This window comes from Psammomys obesus, unplaced genomic scaffold (genome assembly GCF_907164565.1).
Source record: "Psammomys obesus unplaced genomic scaffold, mPsaObe1.curated_primary_1811, whole genome shotgun sequence".
Lineage (NCBI taxonomy): Eukaryota > Metazoa > Chordata > Mammalia > Rodentia > Muridae > Psammomys > Psammomys obesus.
Genome location: NW_026593286.1, coordinates 10,119,986 through 10,135,540, shown reverse-complemented (window position 1 = coordinate 10,135,540; position 15,555 = coordinate 10,119,986). Strand labels below are relative to the sequence as shown.

General features: G+C 41.9%; 1 protein-coding gene across 1 annotated transcript in view; it reads left to right on the top strand.

Annotated features, from left to right (window-relative positions):
• Positions 1-15,555, top strand: part of Rhbdd1 (rhomboid domain containing 1) — a 118,973-nt gene that overhangs the window by 24,202 nt on the left and 79,216 nt on the right. The window contains exon 3 of the mRNA XM_055616420.1: positions 1,491-1,623. Within this exon, the coding sequence (XP_055472395.1) occupies positions 1,491-1,623 (133 nt within the window). The remainder of the gene's footprint in view (positions 1-1,490; positions 1,624-15,555) is intronic.

Below are 15,555 nucleotides of genomic sequence, written 5' to 3'. Positions count from 1 at the left end.
AATGGAGCAACAAAAGCCCCAAGGCTCAGATGGCTCCCCAGGGTAGATGACCTCCTGACTGTATATTTCACATTTGCAGATGACACCTCTAAATGTCAGCCTTCCTTCACCCCTGTACACCCAAGGGTCAGGAAATCCTGAGGGACAAGTTTAGAAGAGAACCCAGGCTGGGCTAGCCAGCAATGCATATATCTCAGCATGTTGCACTTCAGATCTCCCACTGTTATGGTTAAGAGTCATACGTATGAAAGGGGAAGAAGTGCGCTGGTTCAAGGTTACCTAGACAATGCTGCTGCGTATGCCTCTCAACAGTTTCATTAAAACAAATATCCAACCATGATGGAGAAAGGGCTCAACTGTTAAGAACATAGATGCTCTTCCAGAGGACCTAAGTTTCATTTCCAGCACCTTTGTTAGGCGGCTCACAGTTACCTGTAGCTCCAGCTCCACTGGAGTACATATATCCTGCTGGCAGGGTTTTCCCATAGAGGCTACAGGAATACATATTTGGTATTTGTTTCTTGTTAATAGTCATATAACAGAAAATAAGGTTCCACTCTTCCAGCCTCTCTGGGCACCTGCAGTCATATATATTTACCTGGACATGGACACATACCCATATACATACCGTAAAGTAAAAATGAGCCTTTAAAATGTAAGCGTCCTATTACCATGGTGTGTGCCCGTATTTTGGGAGCCACCAAAGCCCTGCACCACCACTCCTCCTACTTTGATCATGTAGCGGATCCGGAAGGAGTGGCTCATTCTTGGCATCGTAGATGAGGAAAGTGAAGCCGCTGGCTCAAGGCTGCGCAGCTACTGAGAAGCAGAGCTGGGATTTGAACCCAGATTTAATGCTTTCACCATGTGCATTGCACGTCACCTTTCCCCAGAAGTTCTGTTTTCACAGATGTTTCATGGGACTGAAATTGCCATCCATTGGGATTTAAGTTAGGTGTCCTAAGTGTGAGAATGTGGAGTGTGGGTTGAGGACGGGAGAGTATGATCCTTAAACGGAAAGAACCTTCCTCTCTGACTTTGCACCATCCACTCTTTCTCCTTCCCTCCCTCCATCCCTCCCTCCCTCCCTCCCTTCCTTCTTTCCGAAAATGCAGCCTTCTGTGTGTATTGTGAAGCACACCCTGCTTTCGCTGTTTCTCCATAGAGACTGCAGAACACTTGGTGGTGGTAGTTGTTCATTTTTCATATTCAGATCACATAAAAGTAGCTGCTTTAAAGTGGGCAATTCCCTGGCATTTAGTACCATTCCTGGGGGCCCATTCTCACCTTCTGTGTCACCTCCATGGAGGCAGTAAGAATTTCTGTGTCAGATCCATCAAAGTAATGACTGCCATGCTCATCGCTCTATAGACTGAGTTGGATGTAATAATTGAGTAATTGTTTTCGTATTGACTTAGTTTTCTTTGGTGCCTGCTGGTTCTCTCCTTGTTTGAATTGTTGATTTTGGGATGTTCTCTTTTCTTTTCTAGGAGTTTTGTTTGCCTTGAAAGTTCTTAACAACCATTACTGCCCCGGAGGCTTTGTCAACATTTTGGGCTTTCCTGTCCCCAACAGATTTGCTTGTTGGGCAGAGCTGGTGGCCATTCACTTCTGCACTCCAGGGTAAGTTCTTACTCTCAGGGAATAAACATAGGAACTTGATGATCCTTGTGGACAAGGCATGGAAATAATAAGGAAACAAGTTATCTTTTTATGTGGTATTGGCTTGTAACCCCAGCATTTAGGAATCTGAGGCCAACTTGGAGTATAGAGAGATTCCTTGTCTCAAAAACTAAAACAAAACAAGTTGATTTGTTACAATGAAGTTTATTTTTTAACTCTGAAGACAGATTTAAGCTTCATGATTTTGATATTAGACATTTCCCTGGTTGAATCCATTAGCTATTCAACTGTGTAAATTAAGACTGTGACTTTCTTCTTTTGTAATTGGGGATAAGAGATTGTAGTTTATAGAGTTGAGGATCAATATTAACCAGCCACTGGTGGATTCTGTAGCAGTATTCTGGATAACCACTTAGATACCATGGGAAGATTTAAAAAAATTAAAAAAAAAAAAATCACACCACACACACTGGCCTAATGCTTTGGAGCCATGTTAAACTAGTTATTGCCTTGGTAATAAAACTCTTTAAACAGAAAAATTTTACACTGTAAACAGATGAAGTCTCCTGGCTGTGGTGGTGCAGGCTATAATCTCAGCATTTAGGAGACAGAGGCAGGAGGATCACCGATTAAAAGGCAGTCTCAACCAATGTGTGAAAAACAAAACAACCAAATGAACTCTGAACCATTTGTGGTCGTGAGGCAGCCATGGGCCCCGCTCTGTTCCTTTGCCTTCACTCCACTGTTACTGAGGCTCCTCACAGGCCCCTCTAGAACACCCAGGGGTCTAAGAACTACCATTTGGACCTGCTAATCCAATCTTTTCCTGGATCCATGAAGACATAGAGATGTAAAGGTTGATACATCATTCCCAGGAGACACTAGGCTCATATTGATTTCACCTCCTGATTTCCACCTTTCACTCTGAACTTTCCAGCTTTGGTTCTTTCTCTGCTGTTTGAACAAAGGAGGATGAATTATGTCCCAGCTCTCCTACTATCTTCAGTTCGCACAGTCTGTAATATGACACTGGAAATATGGCTTGTTTGTTTTTCCTGTATGGACCTGGGCACTGTTTACACAGGGGGAGATTTCAAGAATAAGAAAAAAAAAAAAAAAAAAAAAAAGAGGACTTCATTTGTTTATTCTTTCATTTATTCATTTAATTTTTGTCCAGTTTGGAGCTTTTATTTTGGTTTTGATTTGTGTGACTTGTTGGGTGCTATGCCCCATTTGGGAAATGTTCCCTGTGTGTGGCCACTTAACTAACTTGAATCCTTCTTTAATGCTAATTCTCCATCATTGACAGCTGGTGTATAAATGGTATAGCCGTGACACCAAACACCACTCATTTACAAGTGTATTGCTATTTGTGACAGTTGAAGGAAGAAAGCCCAGCAAAATCTTCAGAGTTTTCTTTGCAAAAGGGTCTAGTTATGTCTATCTCTCATCTGAACAGCCCCCTCTCTTGTCACTCACAGTTCCTCCACTCTCTTCAATGCTACTTTGGTTTTCGTGTACCCAGTAGGCTGTTGTCTGTGCCTGGCAGTACTCAACATTCATATGACAGTCACCCCCTCCAGTGCTTGAACTTCTGCCCTATAAATGAGACCACCGGGAAACAGTGCTTTTTATATTCACTTGAAGCGATTTCTGAGGCGTGTGTGTGTGTGTGTGTGTGTGTGTGTGTGTGTGTGTGTGTGTATCTTTCCTCGCATAATACCCTTGTTCTGTGTGTAGGGATGTGATAGTCTGACCTCAGAAATTAAATGAAATTTCCTGCCTTTAATGTGTGAAAGAATAAGTCCTTTGATTTTTAAGATTTGACTGCTTTGAATAATAAACGTCTAATATCTAAGCGTCCACTTAAGCATGTGTCCAAATACAGATTGAGCTGACCACTGGTCTAGAGACTCAAAAAAAGCAAGTGCTTCTTGAAGACCGATCTATAATCTCAAAAAAGTAAAAGAAATAGTTGTTTGTTTGTTTGTTTTTTAATGCCATACAACAGAGGTGGGAAGAATAGGAAGGAAAAACAAAAACAAAAAGAATGGGAAAAGCCAGCGCTCTCTGTACTCTCTACTGTGAACCTTTTGGTGGTTGTCAAGTAGAATCATGTTTGGGGAAACATGGTGAATCTTCAGAACAAAGCCTGCTCTTAGAACTATGTGGGCTGCCCTATGTCTGGGAGGGAAAAACAGTCTGTCAAAGCAAACATTTGGTGCATCCCCGGGCTTCATAGAGCCATAGATTGTAATTTCCTGGGTACTCTTGAGTGTTCTGAAGCAAAGTGTCCAGAAAAGGCAGCCAACAGGCATGCAGAGTGTGCCCTTGACCCCAGAGTCGAGTACTCAAACTCATTTACATGATGTCACTATTTATGACTGCTCAGCTTCTTACTTGTCCCTTCATTCCCTTCCCCTTCCTGGGACTCTAGTAGATGCCACACTAGAGGTGTCCCTGCTCTAGTGTGTGGGGTGCAGTTCAGGGTAGGTGGGGAGGGTAGGCCCCTCCCATCTAGGCTTCTACCAGGATTGATAGGAATATTGATGGAAATAAGAGAGAGCTGATGGCAAGAGCAGGGTTAATTTTGTAAGCATCAGGTTTATTCTGTTCTGTCAATCCTCCTCCAAGGATGGGAGAAGGAGAGAGGAAATTAGATCCAAAGAAAAAAAAATAAAAAACCGAGTGAGGAAAGAAATCACAGCGATTTAGGAACGGTTTTCTATTGTCAACATGTGGAAATCCACCAACAGAGCAGGATGTTAACTGCCAGGCCCCTGCTGAGTTCCCCACACAGGTTTGTGCTGCAGAATTGGTTGTTCTCTCCTATGAAAAGAATTGAGGGATGGCATTTCCAGAGTGAGGACATCAGGGCGTTTCGAACTTAGGTTTTTATTAACTAGTTCAGAGAACACTCTTTGGTAAGCCCTTATGTACTATTGGGTTATTGTCTAGTCTGGGAAAGCCTCTGTCAGGCTGTTTTTACATACACTCTGTAGTCTCCTATGCTTTCCTAGCTCGCTTGGGCACTGACTGACCACTGTCACATGTTGTTTGATTGATGGGAATGCAATCACTTAACTGTGGTGGTGCAGGGTGACTTTGATTTCTTCACTGATCTCAGTGCTTAATGCTGAATTGACACATAACTAAAACACTTAAGTGATGCTCTTAATTAATGCTTAATAAATACTTAAGTAATGCTCTTAATGCTCATCTTTCTTTGGAAATTCTGTTACCGGGAATCCATGATGCTGTTGATTATTTCTGCTTATAACTAGTGATATACCCTGAATACAGTTTTGCTTGGGTGTGACAACTGCCATATCATTAAAGTATATTTGTATGACTCTCAAACTTGACTGAAACTGGTACATTTACAATGGTTTTTGCTGCATTGTCAAGTGTGTTTTGACATAAAGGAACTTATATTTCATTTCTGTTTTGACCATTTTTTTCTTTATTATCATTATTATTATTATTATTTTGCTGTGATGATAAAGAATATGACTAAAAGTAACTCAAAAAGGAAAAAGTTTGTTTTGCTTACAGTTTACAGCCGAACAGTGAGGGGAGCCAGCCCGAGGCAGCAACCTTGAAAGAAAACCGCTTCCTGGCTTCTTGCCCATGACTTGGTCAGTCTGCTTTCTTACACAGCCCAGCACCCACTTGGCCGGGGGGGGGGGGGGGGGCACCATCCTCAGTGAGCAAGCTGGGCCCCACCGCAGCAATCTTCAGTTAAGAAAATTCCCCATAGACATACCCAAAGGGCAGTCTGATGCAGGCAATTCCTCAGCTGAGCTTCTCTCTTCCAGGTGTCCAGTTGACGGAAAGTAACTATTTACTAGTGCTCAGTGTGGCAGGGTCCAGTCCATTGTGGGTGGTTCAATCCCTGGGCTGGCGGTCCTGGGTTCTATAAAAAAGCTGTGTGAGCAAGCCAGTAAGCAGCAGCCCTCCACGTTCCAGGCCTGTTTGAGTTCCTGTCCTAGCTTCCTTCCTTTGATGAGGGACTACAGTGTAGAAAGGTAGACCCAATAAACTCTTTTCTCCCCTTGCCTTTTGGTCATGGTGTTTTATCATAGCAATGGAAACTCTAACTAAGATAGAGAAGAAGGTGTGCATATATGGGGGGAAGGGTATGTTTATGGAGGGGAAGATGTGTCGGAGGGGAAGTTGTATGTACATGGAGAGGAAGATGTGTATATTCAATATTAGAAAAAAAAAAAGGCAGGATGAGGCAGGTGCGCTTGCCTTTGCAAAGGAAACAGAAATACCACAATCAAGAAGCATTGCAAGACTCTGTAGCACATCCTTGGAGATAGAGCCAGCTTGTTCCCCAAAGTATGTTCTTTCAAACACTAGTTCCTCTGTAAGGTTTCTTAGCTCATATGGAATGAAATCCAGGGACGCAGAACCTGGGCAGTAGAACAGGGAACCTGATATAGCAGGCAACAGAGGCAGGAGAATGTAAAATTAGATGTAACTACTGAAATTGCTGAAGGACTCTAGCCAGCTCACAGACATGGCCTGTTCCCAGCACACTGGAGGCAGAAGATGAGAAGAAAGATGTTGAGTTGAATTCTAAACCAGCCTGGGTTTCATAAGACCTTGTGGGCAGGGAAAGAAGGAAGGGAGGATGAGGGGGAGGAGGAAGAGATGTCAGAATCAGAGTCAGTGATGCATGTAGGTAGCATGGCTGAATACTGTTTCAGAGGACTTTGGTTTCAGCTTTATGTATGGGTGCTCAGCTAAATCTAAAAAAGAAAAATTAATGTGATCAATCATAAAATGTTTTGAGTTCTGTTTTAAATCAGCCACTATTTTCTTCCACTAGGGTTGAAAATATATGAATAGTGTCAGAGTCTGTGTCTACAATGGAAGAGTGCATTTGATTGCCAGTATATTGGTGGCCATGAGAAGAACAGGCTGTGGTTACAAGGACTGTTTGTCCACAAGGTTTCTTAATGACCGCCACCTCTCAGGATATGTCTGCGTGTGGAATGTGTGATCCACACTTCACCTGAACTGGAAACACTCATAGCGGTTGTTCAGTTGTAAGCAGAGTTTTTAACTCACCCCTTTTGAAAAATATAAACGGGGTTATCAAAAGCAAGTAAAAGAGGTGTAAAGGTTAACATAATCCCCCGATTCTAGAGTCCTGTTTTTATACATGAGGGGTTTTATACATAAGCAAACAAACAGGTGTAAACATACTAATCTAGCCATATTTGAACCCATCAAGCTTTGCAGAGAAAGATTTCTAGCAAAAACAGCCTGCCAGTTAGAAGCTCCAGAGTACATCTTGTTCTCTTGGGGTTTGGTCAACATACATGCAGCTTCTTAAGAGGTCCAAGGCCTACTGTCTGGGATTTGGGATCTTCAAGGATGGCTTATACTATTTTTCAAGAAATTACTCAATTTGTACCATCCTTTTTGTTAGGTTTAGCACAGAGTGCCCTTTGTGTGTGGTGGTGGTGGGGGGAGCGTGCATGTATTTGTTGTCCAGGATAAGTATGTTTCTGTAAAATAATAATAATAATAATAATAATTTTCTTATATTGTAGGATCATATATTTTATTTTATATTTATATTTACTGAGTCTATTACATTTTTCTTTCTTCCTTTTTTCTTTTATTATGTGGAGACCAGAGATTTTTATCAGATGTCTCTCTCCGTCATTTATACCCTTTTTACCTTTTAATTTTTTTACGAAGCCTGGAGCCCACTGATTTAGCTAGGTTCCTCTGGACCCTCCTGACTTTACCTCCCACTGCTGAATTGCAGCCATGTGCCACCCACCTGGCATTTTCCATGGATCCTGGAGATTGAAACTCAGATTTTCTTGCTTGCAAAACAAGCCCTTTACCCAGTGAATCATCCCCCTTGCCAGCCCCGCTGTGGCATTATTCTAATGAGTTCAGACAGCAAATGTATGTAGAATGATGATCATCCTGCTTCATTTCATGCAAATTGTTTTCTCAGCCTGTTAGAGTTTTGTTCAAATCAGCACTGCAGAACTGAGATATTTGTGGAGTGAATTGGTTTTTTGTTTGTTTGTTTGTTTGTTTTGTTTTGTTTTTCTGTATTCCTTGGATGTCTGTTTATGTATTTCATGATTTTTGTCTTATGTGCTCCCATAAAGGCAGGTAAAACCACCTGCCTTCCAGGAGAGGTTCTAGTTAGAGCTCCATGTGGGAGCAGTATTTCACTCCAAACCAAGACCTCCTTGAGATGGACTTTATACAATGAGACAGAAATACTGAAGCAGGATATTTCCTCTCCTGCTACAGTTGGAACTCACCAAAGGAAAGGTGGTATATAAACCATCTCCCTGTCCACGGAGTCCAAACCTGAGGAAAGAGAGACAGTCCAGCCCAGGCCTGAAGAGCTGGGCTCTAATCTACCTATTCCCCCAGCACTGTAGGAGTCTGGTATGCTCCACCCAGAGAAGACAGTTGAACCTGACTACTATGCTGCCTTTACCGACTGTTTCCTGAGATGTGGTATAAGCTTTCCTTTAAAAAAATCACTTGTCCCTGGAGGAATGGCTTAGTCTGTAAGGTTCTTGCCCTGTAAGCATGACAACATGGATTTGGATCCATGACGCCTAAGCAAAAACCTGGACACTTAGAGTCACTGAGATGGATCAGTGGGCAAAGGCACTTGCTACTCAAAGCTCGTCACTGGAGTTCAATCCCTAGAGGCCACGTAAAAAGTCGGCTATGGTAGTGCTCATCTGTGAACCTGCAGACCTACAGGGAGGTGGGAGGCAGACACAGAAGAGACAAGAAAATCACTAGTCAGCTAGCCTGAAGTACTTAGTGTGGTAGAAATAAGAGGAAACCTGCCGCAAAAGCAACTCTGGAAAGTTGGCCTCTGTCTCCGACGTGTTCACCAACCATGGCGTGAGTTGCCATGGAAATGCGTACATTTACACACACACGTTGTACCCGCAACAGTGATTGAGGGAAGAAAAAAACACGGTGTTCGTCGTGCATGTCTGTAAGCCCAGCTCTGGGGAGGCAGAAATAGAAGGGTGCCTGGAACTTGCTGGATAGCCACCCCAGCTGAGTGTTCAAGCTCTAGGCTCTGTGAGATACCCTGTTCCAAACTTACGGTGGTGAGGGATGGAGGACGCCTGACGCTGACTCCAGCCTCCCCATGCACGCACACTCACCAACACAAGCAAGTGCACACACATGTGAAGACGAGCATCATGACAGCAGGAGCCTATGCCAGTGGCTGCTCACACGCATGTACACACATGTGCATGAGCACACACATGTTGTTTATTGTAAATAAGCTGCAAATGAACCAATAACAAAAAGAAGAGGTGCCTGGTTTTCCATGTCCTAATGGAAAGATTAATATACTCACTGCAGAAAAATTAAATGTACATGTACGTTTAACATGTACCCGTCATTTTCCATCCAGGGGAAAAAAAAAGCCCGTCCTACAGCTATAGCTTACGCCTGACCCCAGCATACAGTGATGTTTTCTACATTTAGCTTAAGCACAGAACTCTGGAAGCCTCTGATTTAATCGCTATGTAATGTTTTCTACTGAGCTTTTTCAATTTGTTTTCCTATTCACCTGTTTTACTGACTGGTATTACCACCCGATGCAAAATACACGTGACAGTGTTTGTCAGTCATATTTGCTAGTCTGGGCATCAAATGTGAATACTTCTGTAGTTTCCCGGAATGATATTCCCTTCTTCTTTAATTGGTCTTGTCTGCATCCTTTTAAATGGGTTTGAAGGGTTATGATTGTGAATGTTAATGGGTGATGAGAAGAACCAAAATGCCTTTCTTTATGTTTTACATTTCATGTGTGTAGGTCAGAGGATATCCCTTAAAAGCCACTTCTCTCCCTCCACTATGTGGTCCCCAGGAGTCAAGGTCAGATGGTCAAGTTTGACAGAGGGTACCTTTACTGATTAACCAAACAGAAAATGTGAAGTTTTTGTTGTTTTTATTTATTTCTCTGTGTGTGTGTGTGTATGTGTGTGTGTGTTTGTGTGTATGTATATACCATGTATGCAATGCCTATGGAAGCCAGAAGAGGGTCATGGGTCCTCTAGAGCTAGAGATACAGACAGTCGTAAGCTACCATGTTGGTGCTGGGAACTGAATTCAGGTCCTCTGGAAGAGCAGCCAATGCTTTTAACCACTGAGCCATCTCACCAGCCCCAGGAAATCTGAAAATAAAGGTCTAACTTTGTTTGAGGTAGAAATTAAAGACATAGATCTACTTAAGTATTTTTTTTAAATCTGATCTGTTTTAAGAGGGTTTTAAGCTAACAAAAAAATTGCAAAAATGTACCAAAAACAAATAAGGTCCAACGTTCCACACACTCAGTTCTGCCCTATAATCAACATTTTATAGTACTATGTTATTGTGTTGGCTTTACTGTTGCAGTGAGAAAAACTCAACAAACAATTTGAAGAAGGATTTGTTTGTACTCATGTGGTCTCAGTCTCTGGTACTTGCTTGAGCTTGGCCATGTCAAGCTGAACACCATGGCAGCAGGTACTTTTGGCAGTGGCTTCTCACTTCATGGTAACAAGAAGTGGGGGTTGGGACAAGGCAAGACACAGTTTTAAGAACACACCCCTGGAGACCCACTTCTTCCAGCTAATCCCCACTTCCTAAAGTTTCTAAAATCCCCCCAGATAGTAGCACCATCTGGATACGAAGACCTTCACTCATGAGCCTTTGGGGTGACGCTTCATATGTAAACTCTAACAGGTACGTTAGCTTGAAATGGTGAGCTGCTGTTCACTTCATAGTGAACTCAGGTCTAGACTTCAGTCAGTGAAGTCAGCTCTGACTGTCGCAATATATCATGGACAGTCTGGTTTAAACAGTAGAAATCTGTTTCTTATAGTTGAGAAATCTGAGAACAAGGTGCTAGAAAACAGTTCCTAGTTAGACATGTCTTGCTGGCTACCTTCTTAGTGTGTCCTTAGTTCTCATGTGACGAGGAGAAGGGAGAGGAACAAAGATGGAGAATGGATGGGGAGGAAGGGCGGGTGAGAAAGGAAGAGAAGGAGTGAGGAGAAAGGACAGACACAGGGATATAGACATTAGCAAACTCTATAATACCACTTCTTTTTTTTAAAATACTTTTTATTTATTACAATTTATTCACTTTGTATCCCAGCTGTAGTCCCTCCCCCATCTCCTCTGAATCCCACCACTGTCCTTTTTCTCCTCCCTTGCCCTTTCCCCAGTCCACTGATAGGGGAGGTCCTCTTCCCCTTCCATCTTACCCTAGCCTATCATGTTCCATCAGGACTGTCTGCATTGTCTTCCTCTGTGGCCTGGTAAGGCTGCCCCACCTCAGGGGGAGGTGATCAAAGAGCCAGTCATTGAGTTCATTTTAGAGGCAGCCCCTGTTCCCCTTACTAGGGATTCCACTTGGAGACCAAGCTGGGCTACATCTGTGCAGGGGTTCTAGGTTATCTCCATGCATGGTCCTTGGTTGGAGTATCAGTATCAGAAAAGACCTCTGTGCCCAGATTTTTGGGTTTTGTTGCTCTCCTTGTGGCACTCCAGTCCCCTCCAGGTATTTCTATCTTCCCCTTCTTTCATAAGATTCCCTGTACTCTTCCCAAGAAGGAGGACCCTGGGTAAGATGCATCAATCCTCATTCAGAAAAGCAAACGGGATAGACCTCGAAAGATGGAGAAAATAGGGAACAGGACAGGAGCATACCACAGAGGGCCTCTGAAAGACTCTACCCATCAGGCTGTTAAAGCAGATGCTAAGATTCCTAGCCAAACCTTGGGCAGGGAATCTCATGAAAGAAGGGGAAGATAGAAGGTACCTCTTCTTATACTCATCCCATTCTCAAGGCCACACCCTCCCTAAACATAATTATCTCTCAAGGGCCTTATCTTTAGACATCTCCCATTGGGCAGCAGGATTTCATTGTATTACTTTGGCAAAGACACAGCTGGTCCACAGTGGCTCCTGTTGCCTGTGACGGATGGCAGTTTTCCTTATTTTGTAATGAAAGCTTGGAAAATATCACTTCTGAGTATCTGTGTATGAGCATGATCTTCATTTGTCTGTGTGTGATTCAAAGGCCATGTTCTGTCAGCCACATCACATGACTTCTTAGCAAATTTTAAATTAGTAACAGGAGTCCATGTTGCCCTATGTAATTGGACAGGCCTGCAGTGGTGCCAATTTTAAAAAAATCTGTTACAGAGGTAGAAATACACATATGAAAAATTTCCAAACCATGTGAGCCATGTAAATATGTAAGGAAGATTGCTTCTATCCATAAATAAGTTAGGTTCTCTTGAGGGGCTGCTCTCCCCAGTCAGCCAGAATAACAGGAAGCACTGGGTAGAATCACAGAGCAGCTATCTCTCTGGTTGAACACAGGGTTGTCTGGAACAGCATTCACTATGGAGGTTGGAACTAATGGGTCATCATGCTGTGATCTGATTGTTGCTGTATGGGTGATAACACCTACTCAGTCTACACCCAACTAAACATGCTTGTTAAGGAGTCTTTTTGGTGACTTGGTGACAAGTGGGAGGCTTCAGTGTCCTCTGTTGTCTGTCATAGGTCACGGTGATTGCCAATTATTTTAAAAAGACCAATCATTTGAAAACTAAAAAAAAAGTCACATTTCCCAGTTCAGCAGGTGATACCTGCCCCAGATAAAATGGGGCATCCCTTGTAATGTGTTTCTACATGTGATGGCTGACTTATTTAACATTTTGTTAATTTGTTGAGAATTTCATACATGCATACGATGTATTGTGATCACATTCACCTCTCACCCCTCCATCTGGTCCACCTCCTCCCAACTTTGTGGCCTTATTTTAAATAACCCAGCGAGTCCAACTTGTGCCACTCACTTACCCACGTGAGGCCATCCATTGGAGTGTGGCCACATAAAGCAGATTGGTTTGTAAACAGGAACTTTAACTACAGATGGAGTTATTACATTGATTTGAAATTTTCATAGTAACATTTTTTTTTCACTGAAAAAATAATGAATGTTATTATTCATTCAAATGTTAAGTTCATTTCCCCCCCTTTGACCCACTTATGATATAAGCTTTGGCTTTTGTGGAATTTCTTTCAGGAGACACTGTTGGTGATAAGTGTTTCGTAATTAAATATTCACTCTCAAATAATAAAATGATAAATCACAGCCCAGGCCTTCCTGATATTTTTACTTAATTTCCATTTCTGTATGAGGAGGAATATTTCAAAATAGAGTTTCTTATACTTGCTAAATTCTTCTTCCGCAGTTTTAAGTGATTTTTAGTTAAAGGTTGTGGTCACTAAGCAGGCAACAGGACTGTTTGTCATTTATATTCAGATTTGGTTCGCATTATGCAAAGTGAAGACAGTGGGCACTATGAATTGAGATCATTAGTCCATCAATTATTCTGAGATAACAGCTGAGGACAGGCCGCAGCCTCCATGGACGCTCCTTCCATTTAAAGTTGAACTCTCATTAGCTTCTATGAGAGAAAATAATTTGATTCTCGTTTATCTCTTTTTAAACGGACATTGTTCCCTTCTGAATTCAAGAACATTTTAATGTTGTAGCCATTTATAGTACACAGGTTAAATAAATAACAGGTAGTATTTTTAATAGTATATGTCACTGCTATAGTTCATATTTTAGCAATTCCTTGATTCTAAGACACACAACTTTTTAGAATGTAACAGGGCCATGAACACCTAATGAGAGTGACATTAGGCATCATTGGACTAATAAGAATGCTGCTTAATTATGGATTGTTTTGTTGTGGTGGCAGTTGATGCTTTGCTGTTTGTATAAAGCCATAGCTTCATCTCATGGACGTTTGATGTTTAAAAACTCTGATAAGAACTATCTGAAGATGCCTAAGAATATGTGAAGGACGTCGCCCTTTTCAGTTTTGAGATGGAGCTCTGGCCTGGAGGTTGGTCTCCAACTCACCATCCTCCACCATCCCTGGGATTATGAAGTGTCTCCTGGTGCCAGGCTGGGATTTACATTTCTCTGCTTAAAAGCAACAAGCACAGTAGTAGATGTAGACAAAAGGAACAGATTTTTTTTTTTTTAGGTCCAAATTCATTATAAACCAAAATGAAAGAATAAAACACTAGAAATGAAGGAAAGGAAATGACTCCCTTTTCATAATGAGCAACATGAGCTTCAGGAGAAATCCCGACAGACAGCTTGGCAAAGGCTGTTCACAGAGGTGAGTCAGTGCATACTAAGTGCATAGAGATTGATTGGTTAAGTAATGAGAAGTTAAGGCAGCGAGGCTGTTTCCTCGCTAAGTTAATAGGGTTTTTTTTAGAAGCCATCAGTATTACTGAGGCTGTGGTGGGCTGGCCGTTGATATGAATGGCCAGACGCACCCTGGGGCAAGCATTCTACCGGGGACATAGATGGCTAGTGTCCACCGGGGACATAGATGGCTAGTGTCCAGACCAGGAAAAAGGCTTATGTTCCCTGATTTCTGAGAATCTGTAGAAACTACAAATAAACTATAAATACGAAAAACAAACAGAGGAGATGATTGCTATCCGTCAGTGTATTGACATGGACTGTGGGGAGCCACTTAAATGTCCAGTTGCAGGTAAATAAATCAGTAATTGTTATGGAATAGAATATTATGCAGCTATTAAACTGTTGTTAGAGATTAGTTTAATGGATTTGGGAAATACTCATGGCCAAATAAGCGGGAAAGTGGGGTACAGCACGGTCTTGGCTTTATTTTTATGTTTCACATCCTGGGATGGAACCCTGAGCCTCACAGACACTAAGCAAGGGCTGTATTGCTGAGCTGCCACTCTCAGTTTTTGCTGTTTTTCCTTTAAGGTAAAAACTAGCCACGCACAAAGAGCTAAAGAGAAAACACCCCAAAATATTAATAGTGGTCAACTTAGGTGAAGTATGGGTATATCTTACCATTTTTTTTCTTAAACCTTTGTCTTTTCCTACCAAATTCTTTTTCATGGGAATATGCTATTTATAATGGAAAAGCCAAGCCATTGAAATGTAACCGGACAGTCGCACCAGCTCACAAATCCTAACCTGTCTTGTGTCTTGTCCTCCACTTATCCTCAGACACTGGCTGATACATTATAGTTTCACAATAATTCTTAGTTGAATAAAATCAGAGTTCGGGGAGAGCCAGCCACTGGCAGGATGAAAATCAAAGTACAAATAAGCAGATTTGCGACCCAAGCCAGGAAATCACAGGTGGGCTGATCCTAAACGCAGTGAAAATTAAAGGATCTGTCTGGGACTCAGCGGAGCAGTTGATGTCTCAGCTGGTGGGCAGGTGAGATGCTCGTCCTGGGTGGGAAACAGCTGCCTCCACTTAGCTGGTGAGACCTCAGAGGCAGCCTCAGTCATGGGTGAAAGGCAGAAGGTTGTAGGTCATGTTCTCTGCTCTCAGGGCAACCGCCGCGACTTGATCATGCTTGATATGAACACAAAGTACTACAAACACTGAATCACTTGGAATCTTAGGTCTGTGTGTAAAAAGAAATTAAGAGACATTACAAATGGCTAGTGAGAACCTGTTGTATTGAAATCTGTGGCCATGACAGTAAATAAGCACATTTTATTATATAGCAAGAAACATTTTAAGGTAACTAACTAAACCATAAAGAAATTCAAATAGGGGAAAAATAAGAGATGAGAGGAAAATGGGGTTGAGTATGAGAAAAGCATTTTTAAATTTTTTTCACATTTATAGTTAAAATATGATTACATGAACGTCCCCTTCACCTATCCTCCCTCCAACCTCTCCCAATATCTCTTCCCTCCAATTCTTTCCAGATCTGCCATTCCTCCCTCCCTCTAGAATCCATGGTCTCTTTTTCTTTATAATATATATATTCATATATATATATATATATATATATATATATATATATATATATATATA